This window comes from Pelecanus crispus, chromosome 11 (genome assembly GCF_030463565.1).
Source record: "Pelecanus crispus isolate bPelCri1 chromosome 11, bPelCri1.pri, whole genome shotgun sequence".
Taxonomy (NCBI): Eukaryota; Metazoa; Chordata; class Aves; order Pelecaniformes; family Pelecanidae; genus Pelecanus; species Pelecanus crispus.
Genome location: NC_134653.1, coordinates 24,267,846 through 24,287,476, shown reverse-complemented (window position 1 = coordinate 24,287,476; position 19,631 = coordinate 24,267,846). Strand labels below are relative to the sequence as shown.

The following is a 19,631-nucleotide window of genomic DNA, read 5'->3' as shown; positions in this document are numbered from 1 at the left end:
GAGTAATTCCACCCAATTTAATACACGAAGCTCCCCTGGAGAGATTATACAGACACAGTAGAACCAGAGCAGAGCATCAAAAGTTTGACAAATTCTTGTATTTGGCCATACGAAGAGTAAAGTGGACTTATTTCTGTATTATTGTACTTCTGTACATTAAGAACAATGGCTAAAATTATGTAATCACATGTTCTTTTTCCTGCTTCCTATACTGCAGAAAGGTGAGAAAAGCTAAGGCAGACTCAGGCCTCAGAGTGTAGAAAATCAGTACCCCAGTATTCCCAAAATAGGAGGCAAAGATCTACAGAAAAGGCTTGAAGGGTCTTATGAGCAAAAGAACTAGATATCCACCACACAGTCCCTCAGCTCCGACCCTGACTTTCTGAAAGACTTCCAACATGGCATTGTTCAGGTCATTTTATCCTTTCTCAGTTCTCCTATCTGAAACAGAATAAAAACCAGGTATAAAATACTTCCCAACTGCCTGTCCAAAAGGTGCTACTCAGACAAATTCAGGTCTGCACAGTGCTTCAAACATAAGTTTCTCTAATTTTCTGAGAAAAGCAGCAAATGATGTAAAAACCAAAACCAAACCACACCACATCACTTAAGTCAGGTACTTCTACAAACAAGTTTCAGTCAACCAAATGGAATATAAAAATGAAAAAGCTTTCATCATATGCCTTTCTAACCATGGGAAAGATGTTAAGTTGTCCAGGGTACCTTAAAACACTATATTCACCAGCCTCTGAAGTTAGGCGCAAACTAAACAATTTCTCTAATCTAGATTTTTGTTTGCTTCTATGTAGGATACTGTAGGATACTCTAGGTGACTTTAGTCTACCATTTATGCTTCAAATTAGAACATAAAAAAATGTAAATGTCATATATATGCCAGTTTTGTTAGAGTCTTATCTTAGAGAGCTTCATTCAAGTAAGTAGGTATTCTGAAGCCACTAGAGACCCATACCAAGGACTACTCACATGAGTAAAAATCTCCATAAGAAAGCCCTTAGTTCATAGCCCAAGAATTTAAACTGTAGTTAAAGGTGTCATGGGAATTACACCACCATTTTAATTAAATGCTCTAAGATCTTGCAGACAGATTCAAGATTAGCACCATCTGTTTTGGTTACAGTGTTTCATTTCACTACATCATCCTCACACAGCAACAAAATAGCATTTCACACTCTACTCAGGCCATTTAAATACCAGATAAAATTTATGTCATCTTGATATACCTCACTAGGAAGGAAGGACAAAAGGACAGAGACAGGAGGACTGAAAAATACTCTGTAACAACATGTGCTTATGAGGGAGGCAAACACACACTCTGACAAGAACTCTTGTCCTCCACTCCCACTGAAATAAAATATTTAGTAACATCTGCCTAAGTCCCTGTCAAGTGAATTGAAAGAACAGAGGCAAGAAAAAACAGAAAAACACATCAAGGAACAGAGAAGACTGCTTAACTAAAAAAACAAACACACAAAAATTTCTTCATAGCTATATGAAGCTATATATTTCTACGCTGCGAGAAAGATTCCTATTTGGATAGCACAACTTTCTACAGTGAGACTGAAGAAGCAGCAGCAAGCACCTGTACACAGGCACTCTCTTATCTCTTACTCCTGGGTCTGTAACTCTCTTGGTTTAAAAAAAACCAAAACACCCAACCCAACCCTGTGTAGCCTCTTGAAATCAGATCATTTACTAAACCACATATTAACATTCCCCTCTTCATCCTACCCATTTAAAAAAAGGGGGGAATGGTTTGTGTTCCCTTCCCTCAGGGCTCATCCTTTCTGCCCCTTAAACAGGGAGGAACCATATGGCAATGAAAAGAGGCCTTATCGTGCACTGAATGAGCCGCAGCTCAGCTTCAACATGGCATTTCGGTTAGGCAAAGTGACTGGCAGACAAGCACTGCAGTAACTGCATAAACAAAGTTCTTCAAACTTTTTCATATTTTGAATTCAAAAATTGAAAAAACCCAACACATTAAAAAAAATCTAATTCTGAAATGGGCCTCACGTGGCCAACAGAAAAACTGTGCCATGCTTAGTGCTTCAAAGAGCTGAATGATCAGCTGAGTTGAGCATCATTCTTCCTAATATGCAACTGATCAACAGCAGAATGACATGTTTGACTTTAATTCTTTCCCTGTATAAGCGCAGGGTCAAGTGGCTGGGGGAAGGGAGGGAAAAAAAAAAAAAAAAAAAGAGGACAGCCACTAACAATCTTTTAAAAATGAAGGATGACAAAAATTACCTTTTTTGTTGTTGTTCATTTGCTCTTAAAACCAGCAAGAAACTGAGCACACCACTGCATGCAGCACGTGTGCCTGAAACAGCTTTCTGCTGGATTCATCTCTTCATACCATGCTGCCCCCTCTTTCATACCCCCTGGAACAGATTATCTAAATGCTACTACGTCAGAGCTGTTTGTGACAAGCAACAGTGTCAGGGCTCTTGTATGTCATCTTTTATCTTTGCCAGGTCTCAGTGAGGGATTTAGCTGTAACCAAAATCCTATTATCAGACATCTTCCTGATGGACTTCTGTATCTGGGGACGTTTGAGATACTGTATCATAGTACCAAGGACCAGAAAACCAAGCTAAAATAGAGTCTACCTATACCATTATTAAAAGCCACAAACTAATAGCATGAGCTGTTATGCCTAAACAGTACTGACAGAAATGAGTTATTTTTTCCTCTCTCTCTCCTAGATGTATTCTACCTGTGTGGGAGAGGAGGCAGCCAGGAACATTAATAGATTGTTTCAAAGAAACAAAAGTCAAACTAGTCTCAAAAGGAATTTGAGGTGGCAACTAAGTACCATCTTTCCCAGTGGAAAATACAAAAGGACTCCAATATTAATGCTCAAATTTCAGCAGTTCTGGCAGATGCAGAAGCTACCAACAAAGAACTTTTGAGTGGCAAGCACAAAAGAAAGAGCAATCTGATAAAAGGTCCCGAATTGCTGATATGTATCTCATCCGTCACAGAATTTCAAGGTTAAATACTAAAGTAAAAGAGTGAAATAAAACACAGCAGAAGGAAGGAAAAATGAGCAAACGCTGACATACTGAAAGATAAACAGTACCTTCCTAGAGTCCACTGCAAAAACAGGATGGCAAAATAAAACCCAATGTTATAAATTCTTATGAAAGAAACAGAAGGTGACACAGAAATTGTTAGGCCATCACGACTCACATGTAGCTCTGCACCTTCATTGCTAACTGCAGTTCTTGTTTCACCACATCAAAAAGCAGAGAAAACAGAAAAATTACAGGAATGGTCAAAAAGTATATATTCCACACAACAAAAAGCATTCAAGGATTAAGACTTTTCAGTCTAAAAGAGGGAAACTATAAGGGTCTCTAGAGAACAGCTGCTGTTTGTGTCTTCCAGGTATCAAATTAAATTAGCAGAATGCAGACTCAAACCAAAATGAGATGGCTGAACTTTATGCCACAATAAAAAAACTTAGGTACTAGTTTTAAAAAAGTCTTTTAAATATCTACCTAGTTCAAGAAATCTCTCAACAAAATATATAAAGCGCCTGGGAGATTATCCAAGGGAAGTGTATTACTATGCCCCTGACCTACTTTTATATCCTTCTCCAGGTAACTGCTAATGTTTACAGGGGTGAGCACACTTTTGCGGCAGATTTTTGGGTTCCCTGTTCTTCTCCCAGAAAAACTGCAGCATTGCTCTGAGTGGCTATAGCAAGCCTCTAGGTGATTTGCCAAATACAAAAAGCCACGTAATACAGGTTGCTGTCACTGACAACATAGCAGCTGTTAAACTGATAAGCACCAACACAACGCTGCAATAAATCCAGCAGGCCAAACAACTAGTGGCCTCCATTGAGGCAGGACACTTTGATGGACTTCTGCTCCAACTCAACAAAGCTGTTCCTGTGCCGTGTTGTTTAGCCAAGTACCATACTGGCATCTTTGAAATCTTTATCAGCACATGAGGAGTAGCGTCAAAGATCCCCCTCAAAACAGCTCTCAGACCTGCCATCCTCGAGTCAGTACCGAACATCCATCAATAAAACAGTAATAGTCATTCAGGACCAACTCCAGGAACTCTCAAAAAATTAATTATGAAACAACAACAACCACCAAAAATTCCTTCTTTTTGTTCTAAAAGAAGGAATTTTTGAGAGAAGACCTTTGAGTTACATCAACATCTTTCACCTTCAGGGAATGGCTTTGGTTAGCAAATCTCCAGTCCCTTAACTGATTCAGCAAATCTCAGTACACTGTTCCAAACAGGCACCTGGCTCGTCAGCTCTCTTCCACTGTAAAGGCTGTAACTAAGTTCATCAGAGATGTAAAAGGACAACATGATAAGCATGGCTGGAAGCCAAAGGGCTGAGATTTAGCCGTTAATTGAAAAGACGCTTTCAAGTCAAAAATATTCAAGACACAAAAACAGAAGGAAACTAAAAGACAGCAGCAGCATCTTCTCAGGTCAGCATGTGATAGAAACTCACATAGGCATGCACTTCCACATGCTTGCACTTAGTGGCTTTTGCACCAATACAGACACGTGAAATGGGAAGTTGTCGTGCTAGAGTCTCACCCCCAAGCATGAGAAAGGGAAATGGAAAAGCCAATCTGAACAACAGGTATTGAATAGGTAGGAATCTAGATTTCAGAGGATGCTACTACGCAAGACCTATCCATGTACTTGGAGAACATACCTATCCAATAAAGCCAAGACAGACAAAAGCATTTAAAAACAAGATACGGTGGGGTTTGGTTTGGTTTGGGTGTTTTTATGGGGAAGAGGGGAAGAAGTGGAATGAAGTTCACCCATGTCAGAACTGAACGTATACCAGTGTAGGCTGTATGCAACGGAAGCATACAATGCCTGGAAGCAAAATGCCATCTCCAAGACAAAAGACAGAAGGAATTGGATACATTCTTTTCATTTTAACAAGCCCTAGGTTTAGGTAGTGAACTACCCTGCAGGTCATCTTATGCACACTACTTTACAGAGCATGCTAAAAGGTACCTCTGAGTTCCATGACACTTCAGCAAATTTCTTCACCAAAGGGAATCAATTATATTTTAGCTTCCAAGTAGGTGGTTGAGAACAAATAATAAAACGAAAACTACCACTGCACACTTCAGATAGCACACAAAAGAAAGCAAACAAATGTGCAACTTGCTAGCCAAAGAATCCCTCCCTCATTCTAAGACAGGGTGAATGATTAGGTTTGCAAGTCCCCTTCAAAAGATAGAATCAGAACTAAGTAACTGCCCGTTTTCCACACACACAAAAAATCCCCGCTTACAGAAAAGTAGTCCAACACATGAAAAACGATGACAAAAGCAAATCTGCAAGTAAATGAAGGAATCATCTCTCTTCCCCCAACTCTAAATTTTTTAGTATATATTTTTTTTAACTGAAGGAGGAAGGAAATGTCAAACATCAGAGTCATACAATGGACTATCAGATGTTTCCCAAACCAAGTAATCTGACATATGGGCAAGGAAAAAAAAAAGGGGGGGGGGGGGCAGGCTGTAGGAAGTAACACCCAAGTAGAGTAAACTCTGGCATGCTGAGTTAAAGAACGCAGTTCCTTTTCTTCCCTTATACAAAAAAACCTGTATTTAAGAGCTCAGAACTAGAACATTTTTGTACACCACATCTAAGCAGAACTGCTTAGTGAATACCAACAACAGCTCACATAGTCGTTTTATGTACATGTCCATCACTGACCTGCAAAGCGAACCATGCTGCCTGCCCAAATGGGCTCCGGCCCAGATTCCTGGCTCCAGGCTAGGAAGGTAGTAACAGTGCAGAAATACAATCAGACAGCCCTGGTTCTTTAACATCAACATTGTCTTGACCAGTGACATCAAATAAAGCTCAAACTGATAGGCAGTCAGCCAAAATCCCTTAGCCCTTTAAAAAACCACCACCTCAAGAATTCTTTCCTATGAATCTTCTTTAATATAGAAAGTAGTAAATAAATCCACTACGTGACCGGTCATGTAGATTAATTTTGCCAGCTTTCTTACTGTCATTCCTGCAAAGACAAGAATCCAACAACTCCCGCCAGAAGGAAATTCTGGAAATTCACAGAGAACTCAACTTAAAATTTTATTAAAATACACACACAAAATTAAATAACCAGAAATACTGGACTAAAAATGAAACCAGAAAATTCAGAATAAAGTAATTTAACCAATTAACCTACTCTGCCAGCAAAGAAATTTTTTTTTTTTTTTATAAAAAGACTTGACACAGTCACTACAAGATGCTCCTGGAATGGATTTAATAACTCACCCAGAACTGCCTACAAATCCAGTAATATTGTGGACATGCATGAACTGAGATTCATAAACCTGACACTAAGAGACTGCAGATACACTAGACCAGATTTGAAAGCTTCCTAGTAAACCAGAGACTCCAATAAGAAAGAAGTCGTACTTTCTTGTTTTATACTGTAAAAAACCAATATATTTTGAAACTTATGTCTCATAGCTGTTAGCTATGAATGCATCATTACCAAAAACCAGAAGGTTGCCAATGCCCAGTCAGTAGGTACAGAACAGTTTTCCCGTAAACTGTTTTCAATCCTCTGTTCTCACAAAATATTGTATTTTATGGGCAAATATGGAGCTGTAAGAATAGGCAACAAGGCACTGACCACAGCATAGCTCTTTTAAAACTAAAAGATGAATAAATAAAGTTTTACTGAACAAGCTTTATATTCCCTTCTCTAAGACATAGATTGTGGTTACTCAGTCACTTTGATCTCGCTTCAATCCATGCTGCTGCCAAAACTTTGTGGGAAGAGAGAGGAACAAGAGGTACACAGAGCTGGCTAGGGAGTGAGAAGGGGGAAAAAAATTTTCACTATGTCAGTTGCCTGATCCAGGCTTAAATGTGAGCTGATGAATCATTTTGGGTCACCAAGGCATGGAAAAAGAGTGGAGGGAGAGGGACAAAAAGTGAGAGGAAAAAAAACCACCTTTTATTCTGTAATTAGTATTATTTTCTTTTCATAAACAAGAATAGTACACTACACTACACTGCAACACTGGCTGACTAAAGAAAGCAGAGGTAAGTGCCTAATGAGAAGCGATACAGAAATAAGCATGTCATATCTTATACTAAAAATTAATTTTAGAAAACTGTCCATTTTTCTCCATTTTCATAAGCTGATTAAATACAATCCTAAATACATTCCTTAGTATAGGGACAAGGTGTTTTGTGTATGTTTGAGCTCATCTGCCTTAGTCACATAAACATAAATATTGCCCAGGGGCACATCATAGAACAGCAACACACAATGAAGTTTCCTGTCTCAAAGAAACAAGAGAGAGAACAATAGCTCAAGTCACACTTCCATATGCCCTATTGCAATTCTGCTCAGGAAAGTGAATTAAGCCACACATGACTTAATGAGAAAGAACATTTTTTAACAGACTGAGGTAGGAAGTGAGAGTCGGGATTTACCAATATTAATCAAAATTCCCAGCAAAAGCCAAAGGAAAGACTGCTTAAACCTTTTAGATTTGTGAAATACTAAAAGACAGGCATCATCTTACTAAGTAAAATGCTAAGAACCCTCTCGATCTGAAAAGTTAAACTTACTATATGGTATCAAAGTGGTATATGTTCAGACATCATTATCATTTTACAGTACAGTGATCATACTAATGCAAGACTGCGTAACTAGCTGAAGCCACAGCAGGAAACAATGCAAGCTGTCATTCTTAGTATCACAGGCCTGTTATCCCTGTGCTATTTACGTCACAACTGTGTGTAGAGGGAATCTAACACAATGTTTTAGTAATATTTTGAGATCTGTTAGAGCAGAATATTTTTATTAGCTGGTTTCTGTTTGAAACTACCAGCTGATGTCAGGGAACTCAGGGAAAGAGTACCTATTTTTAAAGCAATACTTAAAGCTTAAAATGAAAGCATTATAAAAGCTTGGTCTGAGGAAGAAGGATGCCCCCATGTAAATACATACTCCATATAAACAGATCTTCTGGATTTGACTTGGGATCTTCTTTTGAAAACACTTGTGCGCTTTTACAACTAGCAAGATAATACTAAAACGAGCTTGCTTCTAGTCAGAGCAGTATTTTTTCATATTATTTTTGTTACTATGGCACCAACAAGTCGCAAATCCCACTGTGCTAGACTCTACACAAAAAAAGTGCACTACTCACCCACAGAATAGTAAATGAATACACATAGACTTGAAAGAATATAAAACTATACTTGCCAGCCTTAAAGGCAACAGTCTGAAAAGACCAACCACCTATTCAGTATTATTAGGTTGTCTGTAGGATCCCACAAACAAGTTTAGGAAAAGGGTTTGCAGGACGACAACAACGTAGTACGTTTGTGGACATCAACTGGTAACTTTCCACAAATACAAAGGAACAACTAGGAAAAAGCCCAAAAGATACTAATTAATAATTTGATGATCCTGGTGCATATTAGAGTCAGGAGTCAGTCAGTACTGAATGAAAAATAAAAGGCAGAGAAGGAATAGGGCTCAAGGCTTTGGAACTGAAAGCACAGTAACTTTGAGGAGATATAACAACAGGGGAAGACAATGAAAGAACGCAGAAAGGTGCAACATGGTCCCAGCCCCCAAATGTGAGAGAACATTTGTAGCAGCATTCTTGATATGATCAGGGATGTTTTAGTCAAACTCCGATAAAAGGATGCTGCCGTAACTAAGAGTGCAAAAGTGAAGACCGGGGGGTGGGTGTAATTCCCTAGAGCGATCAAAGAAAAAATGGAGACAACAGGTTAAGCATTCTCATCCAGTAAACAGCTTCAAACATGCATAGATGTTCAACTTAATACAAAGTATAACATTCCAGTAACACTGATATTTTTCAGGTATTTAAAAAGCAGTGCATCTGTGCACACACACCCCTTTATGAAGGCAAAACATTTTTGAATAAAGAGATTAAAAAATGAAAACAAAATCCATAAAAATTCCTTCTTCATCAAGTGACTGAAGTTAATCAAGTTAACACATTCAGCAGATATATCTCATTCACACCATAATTTTTTCTACTTAAGTTCAAAAATTTGTTTCTTTAGAATTTTTTTCAAAATAATTGCATTGTCAAGAAGGAAAATAATAGAAGAAAGATCTACATATAGGATTAAAGAATTCCTTCTTTACTCGCTTTCACCTGAGAAAGAGCTCTCAGAAGCAGAAGGGGAAAAAAATTCAAGATCAAATGAATCTGGGGGAGGCAGGGGCGGTGAGAACTGGAGTTATGATGTCAATACTGCACTAATTATGTAGAAAAAAACAGGAATATGTATTTTCAGACATTATTATGGCAAGTGAAAATTATGATTCTTAAGACACAGTTACCTAGGATTTAATACATCAGCCTAATATTTGAGTATTTTCTTAATCATGTTGATGTTCGCAATAGCCATCACACCAAAGGACTCGTGTTGTCACCGAAAACAGAACACAGTCATTGGAGAAGGATTCACAGCCCCAGTATCTGTGTACATTCAGAATAATCAACATTTCAAGATAAACCTCACTCAAATATTTCTTAGTGGCTAGCTTGGGATTCTTTGGCATGCTTTGTCCCAAACTGCCCACCCCATTTTCTTTGTGCAATATTCAGAAGAGGTTAGTTACCTAACACAGGTTCATTAATTGCACTCCCAAAGCAGGGCAAGCTAACTGAATGTCACTCCATCCCAATCTCTTTGCAAATCTGGGTCTATTTTCTTCAAACTCACACCCTTGTAGATACCATTAAACGGTCGAATACTCTGACAGGACATAATAAAAGCCTACCACTGAAGCAACTTTAAATAATCTTTTATTAGCAGGAAGTGAGCAAGCTTTCTAATGTAATTTTTCTACTTCTGTCTTGCTACCTAATAGAATTCAGGATAAAGGTAACTAAAGAATCAAATCCTTTTGGAAAACTTGAGAGGCTAATTCCATCTCTTAAATATATATACATGCAAATTCACACCTACATAAAATTTCAAACAAGGAAGATACCTACCATGTAGTGATGTAACATCCTGCATGCCAAAATAACAGCCTACTCCTTGGAGCACTGCATTTATGATAACACAGTAAGCGAGAACAACTACCGGTTAATTTACTACTTATGGATTTGGTTGGGCAATCAACCATTTACCATGAAGTCCTCTACTGACAATTATGCAACACCAAAGAGTACCTCACCAGCAATCTCTGCATTCTTATTCTTCACTTTCTGATGCCATGAAAAACCTTTAAGAAAATAATTCAAATGCCATCTCAGATTTCCTTGACTGCTTTCAGTTTCGTTAAGAAAACGGCAACAAAACTCACTGATCGAAGGCAACAACTTCTGTTCCTGTTTGCAAACTAAAAAAAAGTAACAGCGGCAATGATCTTTACGTTTGTAAATTCACCTTTGAACATTAACTGCAAGAAAGATACAATTCCTATTAACCAGACCTTTCTGGCAGGAGGTTTCTGTAAGAATGCATTTAAACAAGTACTCACAACATCTTCCACACCAGCTTCTATGAAAGTCCTCTATAAATAGGTCTCACTTTCCAAGAACACAATCTTGTCTTTTCCAGGCTAAAGATTCCTGCTCCTACAGTATCTAATCTTTCACCACAGGAAAGCTACTCCAAATTTTAGGTCATTTCTGACACCCTTTGCTGTACTCTTTTTCCAGCTCCCGCATATGAAATGTTATGCAACTTCATCCCGGTTTTCAGAGACTGACTTGTGCCTCTGGATCCACCACGGCAGCTAAGCCAGACAGCTAAGGAAAAGATCTTCATACTTCATGCAAGCCCTCACTGTCATATGATTAACCCTTACTCACAGGAAAAAGTCAAATTCATTTCAGTAAGATTACTTTTACGATTAAGGATTATTCATACAAAGACTGTTTGCCAGCTGGGTCTGAAGTTTTAATATAAAGCATATTACCTCAGAAGATTTTGTCTCTAAATAGTTATTAGACAACTCTTAATTAGTATTGAAATAAATTGGCCCTTAACAATTGCTTATTAAATACTGTTTTGATAAACAGATATTCTTTTTCAGAAGCAGCAGCAGACATTTTGACTACTACAAAAACAGAGTTAGGATAAATATAATTTCTTTTACTGCTGTGCTAGAAACATAGCAATTTCAGACAGAAAGTGTATTTTTAGTGAAGAAGCCTATTAATCTGCTGCGTATGCCAGTATAAACAAGTTTATATCTAAGGTGTATTCTTATGACAAACATGCAAACTGGCCCTTATATCATCTTGCTAAGAAACACTTCACATTTAGAGTAAAATTCTAGATTTCTTTGTGGGTTTTTTGGTTGGGTTTTTGTTTGGTTGGTTGGTTTTGGGTTGGTTTTTTTTCTGTGACTGACAGAGCATACAAACATTAACCCATTTTCTAGAACTGGAATTTCTGGCACTGGATTCCTGCTTCATTATACAGTAACACACAATACAGACACTTTGCGTCACTAAGTCCAGAGGGACACTCCATGAAACCCAACTGTGCAAGCCTGAGATCACACTCAGCATCTGAATATTCAAAGCTAACTTTAAAACCTTAACTTAAGATTGTGCCTTCCCCTCACGTGAAATATTTTGAGGTAAGAAAGCCAGGGACCTCTATACTTTCTGGACATCACTGATAAAACAGCATCAGTTTCTAAAAAGCTTTTAGAAAATATTTTTGTAAAATGATTCAGAAGAGAGACAGTGGTACCTAACTTCTCTCTGAAGACTGTCTACAGTCAACAGAAAAATAAGCTAGACATCACAAACTGTTAAACCAACCCAAATCCACTACAGCAACCAGACAGACTCACCACAGAGCTCTGGCTTTCTCTGGGGTGGGGAGATAGCATTCCCTCTTAAACAAAACCAATGTTTGGGGGAAGAAATATTATTTAAACATAAATAGAATCACAGTAGATTATAACTACTGCAGAACTGTAATTCTCCAGTCAAGAACATTTCTTTTTGATTCACGACCGAAACAAAGCCTGCAATAAAAAAATTTGTCAACTGCTAATAGCAGAATGACTTCAAAAAAAGATTTGTAATCCACCTCACTCCTAAAGAATGAATGAATTCCCATCAACAGTTGATTTAGTTTGTGCACTGTTTTGTTCTGTTGCACTAAAAAAGTGATTAGCAAAAGTTTATCTAATTAGTAATCCAGACTACTGTAGCTCTAACACTTCATAAATTTTTAAATGAATATGACAATTTGAGGTTAAAGGGTCAATGGTGTTGGTCACATATTTCTAGTCAGTACTTCCTTTCTCGAAATCTTTCACTGATACATAAATCCTAACAAATAACTAATGTAATTTAAATTAGCCTAATAGTTACTGTGTGTTTGTATGTATGCTGTATTAAAAAAATACTACTTGATTGGAATTTTCTTTGCAAGTAGAGCCAGAAAACAATAAAAACATCACACTTTCATACACAGCACCACACTACAGGTATGGATAGCTCCCACAAAATTACACAGGAGATTAAAGGGTTGCACATTAAATTCATTGTTATTGCTAAACCCACTTGCAAAAGAATTTGCCTAAACTTATTTCAATCATATTGCACACACATTTAAAATCTAACGTTTCCTTAGTCTAGTAAGGTGGGGGGGGAGGGGAGGAAGAGAGACCAAACCACAATAACTGTGAAATAACTTCACTTTATAGTTTTTGCTAATTGCCCGCCAATGATTATTTGTACCAGTGACAGATTTGCAGACTGCAACTACACGAAAAGTTACGTTTCTCAAAAACACTCTACTGTATTCTCCATTAATAAATGGGGACTTTACAACTCGCTCTCTATAAGGACAAACCATTCACTACCTTGCTCTTACAATCACATAACAATTGTCTCCCTCATGCTTACCGTTTTATTTTTCTTACTGGGTAAGAGCAGTGTATTCAAAATCACCATAACAACTCCTGCATCTCCATAGATATAGCACTGCTATGTATTTATAAATATCAGAAAACATTATCAAACAGAAGCACAGATACAAACTTATATAACATAACAGTTCAATAAGAAGCCAAAGTAAGAATTGCATTTATTCTCATGGAAGAATCTCTGGGCTAGTTCCCTAGCAGCATAAGTAACTACGGCTCTTGTCCCAGATTCTTAATATGAACAAAATAAAAACCAAACATACAGACATTTAAAAAAAGGGGGGGAAAAAAACCCCCACCAAACCAGAGGCAAAATAACGAACATACAGCAATAAAAGATTAAAAAAACCATAAAACAAAGAGCTCTATCATTTGCATTTTTCATTAATTTTCTCCCCCCCCCCCCCCCTTACTTCCTATAAAAGAGCTAACAACAATCTCTTCCTTTCTATTAGAAAAAGAACACCATATGCACCCACCTCCAATTCTGGCAGAGTTCTGATGCAGGGAGAGGGTACCTACCATCTTTCACACATGCTATCCCCAAACTTGCATTACCATTTTTTAACTATACCATACCATGCACTAAAAAAGTCCCTCCTTCCCTCCGACATTATCCCTGGTAGCACCAGAAGGCTCTTGATTATCAAACAGTCCTCCCGCTCACTCTGCTGTTGCCCAGCCAGAAGGGATAACGTCCCTATATGTGTCAGGTAAAATAAAGCAAGCCATTTCCAAATGACTTTGCCCTTACACAGAAACAAATCGTTTTCTTAAGTTTAAATCACAAATCCGTAGCTAGCCAAAACAAGATACCATAATTTCTGCGACATTAAACCATGCAATACGAGTAGGAAGTTGTCAATTACCAGTAAGATGGGTAGACAGCATCTATGCAAACAAGCTATCCAGCATACGGCATTTTCAGCCACTGTTTTTCTTCAGAGAAGAAAAAATTAAAAGGTTTGGGTTTTTTTTTTTTTAACCTCTTGCATTGCCCCCAAGCACGATGTATGCGAAGAGGAGACCACGTTGTAGCAACAGCTGACATGCAGTCACAAGAGCCCAGAGCGTAAGTCCGACAGTCACACTAGATGACTGTTTGCTGCTGCTGAAATGGCGTTTGTCATTGTGAAAGGAGAGAAAAACCCCCCAGTTTGGCAGGCACAAAGCACAGAGAGCACGGAGCGCCAAGGGAGGCGGGGAGAAAAGCCTGTTTACCAGGGAAGATGGTCGCACACACAACCCGCTGCCTCCACGCTCTCCCGTTCGGAGGAGCGCAGCTGCCAGAGCGACACACGCACCCGCAGCAAACCACGTTAAAGAGAAAAATAAACACGGGGAGCCGGGCCGGGGGAGGGGCCAGCGGAGGAGCGGCCCCACGGGCCCTGACTATAAAGCCCCCGGCAGCTGCACCCAACCGGCGAACTCGCTGCGCAGCGGAGCGCCCGCCTAAGCCGCGGCCGGAGCCGCCGTTCCCCACCCCCGGGCACTCACCAGCGAGAAGAGGTTCGAGTGACAGTCCTCCAGGCTGGCCCCGTTCGCCACCCAGTTCGCCGCCGCAGTCATGATCCTCGGCGAGCCCGGCCGCCAGAGCGGGGCATGTCTGAGGAGACGGGCCCGGCGGGGGGGGAGCAGCAGCGGGCACTCCTCGGGGCGGCCCGCGCCTCCGCTGGCCGGGGCGACAGCCGCGGTCCGGCCCCTCGCCGCGGGCGGCCCGCGCGGAGCGGGGGAGCGCGGCCGGCAGGGGGCGCGCCGCGGGCGGGGGGGGGGCGGCCCGGCCGCCGGGCGGGCGCCGAGGCCGGGGCGGGCGCGATCCTCTCTACCCGGCCCCGGCCCGGTAATCCTCAAGCCGCGCGGCCCGGTGCGGCGGCGGCGGCCCTCTCCGGCGGGCCGCGGGGGGCGTCTCGGTCCGGCCGCCTCAGCGCGCAGCGGCGGGGGGAAGCCTCCTCCGGTCCTCCAGGCCGCCTCAGCGCCGCCGGGGCGAAGAGAAGAAGGGGGGGGGGGCCCGGGGCTCTCCTTCCGTGTCCAGGTCTGGCCCCCCCCCGGCCAGGGCACGCGTTGCGGCGGAGGGGAAGGAGAGGGGAGGGTCTCGTCCCGCGGCCCGGCGGCGGCCCCCGCGGGACACGGGCCGGACGGGGCGGGGGAGGGTCCCGGTCCCGGCCCCGGGCAGTGGCGGCGGCGGCGGGCGGGGGGCGCTGTCTCGCGTGCCGGCGGAGGCCGTGTCCCCTCCCCTCCCCGCCCGGCCGCCCCTCGCTGCTGCCGCCGCTGGCTGTGGGTGGATGGTGTTTTCCTCCTCCTCCTCCTCCTCCTGCTGCTGCCGCTGCCGCCGCCTTGTTTACGCTCCGTGCGGGGCTCCCGGTGCTGCGGGCGGCGGGCGGCAGCCCCGGCCCAGAGAGGGAGCACTGTCCCTGCCCGTCCTCGCCCCCCTCCGCCTGGCGCTGCCCGCCCAGCGGCCCCGCTCACCCGCTCCTCCTCACACACTCGCCTCTGCCTCTCTCCACTCTGACAGCAATGGCGGCCGCCAGGCGCAGCTCGCCTCGCCATTGGCCGCCGCCGCCCCACGTGACGCGCGCCGGAGGGCGGGGGCCCGGCGCCGGGGCTCCCCCCGGCCCCTCCCTCCGCCGCGGCGGCGCCCGCCGGGCCGCTGGGGGCGCGCGGGAGCGGGGCGGGGGCGGGGGCGGGGGCGGGGGCGGGGGCGGGGGAGGCCGCGGCGGCCGGCGGGGCCGGGCCGGGCTGCCCGCGCCGCTCCCGGGCGGCGCCGCGGAGGAGCGGGTCCCGCCCCCCGCCTCCTGGGACGGGACAAACTTTCTCGCTGCCGGCGCGGCGGCCCCGGGGCTCCGGCGCCCCTGCCCTCGGCGCTCTCCTGCCGTCCCCGCCTCGGGGCACTCGCCGCCAGCAAACGTTACCAAGGGGCGTCGTGCGGGGGGGCGGCGGCGGCGGCGCCGTCGGCCGTGCCCGAGCCCGCTCCCGTCTGTTGACCCGCCGCGCTTCCCCGCCGCGCTGCAGCTCCCCGCCGCGAAACGTCCCACGGGTTTTTCCGCAGCACCTGCGAAGTTGCGAAGTAGTTTAAAACTGGCTTCAGAATGTATTCATTCCAGCTTTTAAATTAGGCACCCCCCCCAAGAGCGCCCCTGCAAAAGTCAAGTTCAACCCCGCGTTCCGCAGAACACGTGAAACACGACTGCGCTAGAGCCCCAGCAGTCCCGCATTCGTCCCATTAGAAACAGCTTTTAAGACATCATGTGCAGTTATTTTCTTTATAAAAGCAACTCGAAAATACCCGAGTTAAATAAACAAATGAAATGCATTCCTGTAACAGCCATGGTCTGGAGAAGAAGAAAGGATAGACACAAAATAAACCACAAATAATATAATACTTTCTTAAAAATACGTAATTCATAACAAATAATTTTTTGACTGTTCCTAATGACCCTTTGATTCTAGCCAGTGGGAGCCTGATCTGCCTAGGCAGATTAAAGCTCACCTGCCTGAGTTCCTCACTGACAGGAGTGTTCCACAGGTGATACAAAGCAAATATTGCTGCTTAAAAGATGAAGACTATTTAGCAATTCAGCTTAAGCTTTCATACAGAAATGCAGCACGTTTTCAATTATGTGATTCAGTGGAAAAAGTTCTCTGTGCTCAATGGCAGCTTTCCTTATCACGATTTTAATCTTATTTAGGCATTTTTTTTGCAATTTACTTTTCTTCATAATAAATTAAGATTAGCATCTATTCTAATGACTGAACAGAGTTTGTTTGGACTTACCTCATAGTAACAAATCTCGAACACAAACAGGCATCACGGCCATTTAGCTAAATTACATACACAGAGCAATAGATAGAATTTAGGCCAAAAGAAAATTTCCACCAAGACCCGTGTTCTTACCACGTGCATTCTTCATCTGACAAATCCAGTCCATCATGCCCCATTCCCTTCACTGTCACACCGAACAGGAATTCTGTCTTGCAAAGACTGGGCCTGTACTAGTGAGAGGAAAAGTGTTTTCAAACACACATTAAACATTCACATTCAATTACAATTGCAATTCCTTTATTTTTTTTACACCTATTAGTTGCCCAAGCACAGCCTAGGCTCGCCCCAGGGAGAGACTTTTAGTCCTCCTTCAGTTCTCTAGGAGAATCAAAGCGGCACAAATTGCTGTAAAAGCCCCAAACTGGTAAGGAGCGACGCTGACAAAGTAGCCAAACTGCCATAGTCTAGAAATTGCTTGCTACAGCCTGGCAATCCAGAATCAGGGGAGTACTTTGGACCATATTACTCCCCTCCCTTTTGGCAACAAGTCTTATAAACAGAGAACACAATGTGACACTTGTAAATATGTCAAGCAATGTGTATTAACCAACCGAAAAACATGTTCTTCTGCATTGAAATAGTACAGTTCTTTGTAAATACGCTGCAGCACCAGTTTCCCATCCTATCACTAAATGACAAACCCTTTGATGAAGTATCCATTCTATTTCTGGAATAAAGGAACATCCCTTATCATGAAAAAACGATTTTCTTATTACAGAAATATTTTGAAATTGAGAATCACATTATTGCTTATCCCAGAGAAAGCTAACAATACTGTGCAGAATTAGAAACTGCAGAATTCGTGTTTCTTCCATATGCTGCTTACCCTCCAAATGGTATTTCCAGTTGTCAGCATTCCTCTTCTGGATCTTCCAAGTAGAGATGACTTATTATGCTTGATTCTCTCATGAAAATGTGGGGTCTAACACATGATTCAGATCCATTTTCATGGGGAGAAATGTTAATATACTCACACTGTGCTGCTTGGGCCATTTTTCAGGATTCTTAGGAACGTGAACTACTCTTTAAATTAAAAATCTTTTAGTATAATTAAATTAGCTGTCAATGTTCTGAAGTTGAAGGTCACTGCTCACGTTTGTGAAAGGCTACCAGTCAAACATTTTGACCACATCCCTGCATTGCAAATTTCATTTTGGTTTTAAACTGAAAAAAGATAGCATCTCTTTAAGTAGTTTGCAGTTACTTGACTTTATATTATGTTCGGTGATCATAGATGAGAGAAATCATTACAGTCTAATCATTCACTTCACAGTACCAAAATAGGAAATTTCCCTTGCTGTCTTCTGACAATAGTATTACTTAAAACAGAAATTGTTCCACTTACAGATATCATATACAAGTGACACTTGCTCATGCATAATTATCCTCGATGGTATGTGGTGGAACGTGTTTCCCAACTCAGGGTATTCAAGTTTTATTCCCTGTTTTCTTTTACTTCTTTTTAAAAATTGATCAAGAACATGCACAATAACATTGGGTTTGCTACTTCAACAAAATAACCATTTTTCCATAGTAGACAGATACAGGAACTTGTTAATTAATTCTGCCAATGTAGTAACTTGCAAGCTGCTATTCCAAAACTCAGGCACAGAAAGGAGTTCCCAGGCTCCTGGAGATCAGCTGGGTCACACACAGCCTTAGCCTTCACCATACAGAGCTGATAAGCTCTCTGGGAAGGAGCCAGTTACCTACCCTTACAAAATGAGTCCCAATAGTGATAGGCAAGCTTATTTTATTCTAGAACAACTTACCCAGAGTTTACAGTTAATGATCAAACCTGTTCTTCCAGGAGGATGGCTCAGCAGTTTCGTAGACTTTGTTTTCACCAGCAGGTGTTGCTTATGCTTCAAACTAAACATGGAGGAAGAAACAAAGATGTCAGGAGGCTAAAGCAAAGCTAGAATGCCAGGCAGTTGCTTGGTTTTATTTTGCCTTAAAGTAAGTCCACTTTGCTCTACTTTCAAGCACCGCTAATTTATGAAAAGCCTATTTACGTGAGGAATACAACTGGCTTGAGCACTACATTCAGACGAGGCTTTCCCAACTCTGGGTATGGAGAGTTTGGCCCTTCTTACACCAGTAGCAGAACTCGAGTTTGGCCAAGTTTTGTCACTGTCAAAAAGAAGCAGTGTTTGACATTTCACGTCAAAGACAACTCATTTCTAGGGAAAGCGTATTTATCCATGTGTTTGAGTTGGACATAATGGTTATTCACTAGCACAAGTTTCAGCTTTTGCAGCATAAGTAATTATTGTCTTGTGTCTAACTTAATGAAGTATCTTTTTTACTGTTTTCTAAATTTTCCTCTCCAGTTGCCTACAATACCCAGTAATGGAAAGGATAGGGTGGGGGAGAATGATGCTGAGACCCAAATTACAATACAAGCAAATGGTCTTTGACTATTCTACATATCAAAAAACAACACAGAAAATGATTTTGTTTCCCCCGTGCTCTTGAGTTGCTCTTAAATAAATTCCACTCAAGTTAGTAATTTCATTGACGATTACTATAACTCAAAGAATTTTAGAAGTTCTTTGTCCATGATTTATGTAGTTTGTTATTTCATGTTTTTGTAATACAGTGCAGATTAACAGCCTAATTTCAGGTACGCTTCCAGTGGTCTCATTGTCTACTTTTTATGAGTTTGCATTAATTTCTTAAGTGTTTTTTAATTCATCCAGTAATTACTTTTTTTTTTTGTTGTTCAAGTGTTTATAAATAAGAACTTGTAATGATTTTGGTTTTAAACCAAAAACCTTTACTTCCACAAATGGAAGACTTAAGAGGAAAAGAAACCTAAAACAACCAAACTAGTTCACTGGCATAAATAAACTAACA

General features: G+C 41.8%; 1 protein-coding gene across 1 annotated transcript in view; it reads right to left on the bottom strand.

Annotated features, from left to right (window-relative positions):
• Positions 1-14,524, bottom strand: part of MED13L (mediator complex subunit 13L) — a 208,185-nt gene extending 193,661 nt beyond the window's left edge. Inside the window, exon 1 of the mRNA XM_075718255.1 lies at positions 14,450-14,524. Within this exon, the coding sequence (XP_075574370.1) occupies positions 14,450-14,521 (72 nt within the window). The 5' untranslated portion in view covers positions 14,522-14,524. The remainder of the gene's footprint in view (positions 1-14,449) is intronic.
• Positions 14,525-19,631: the final 5,107 nt, after the last annotated feature.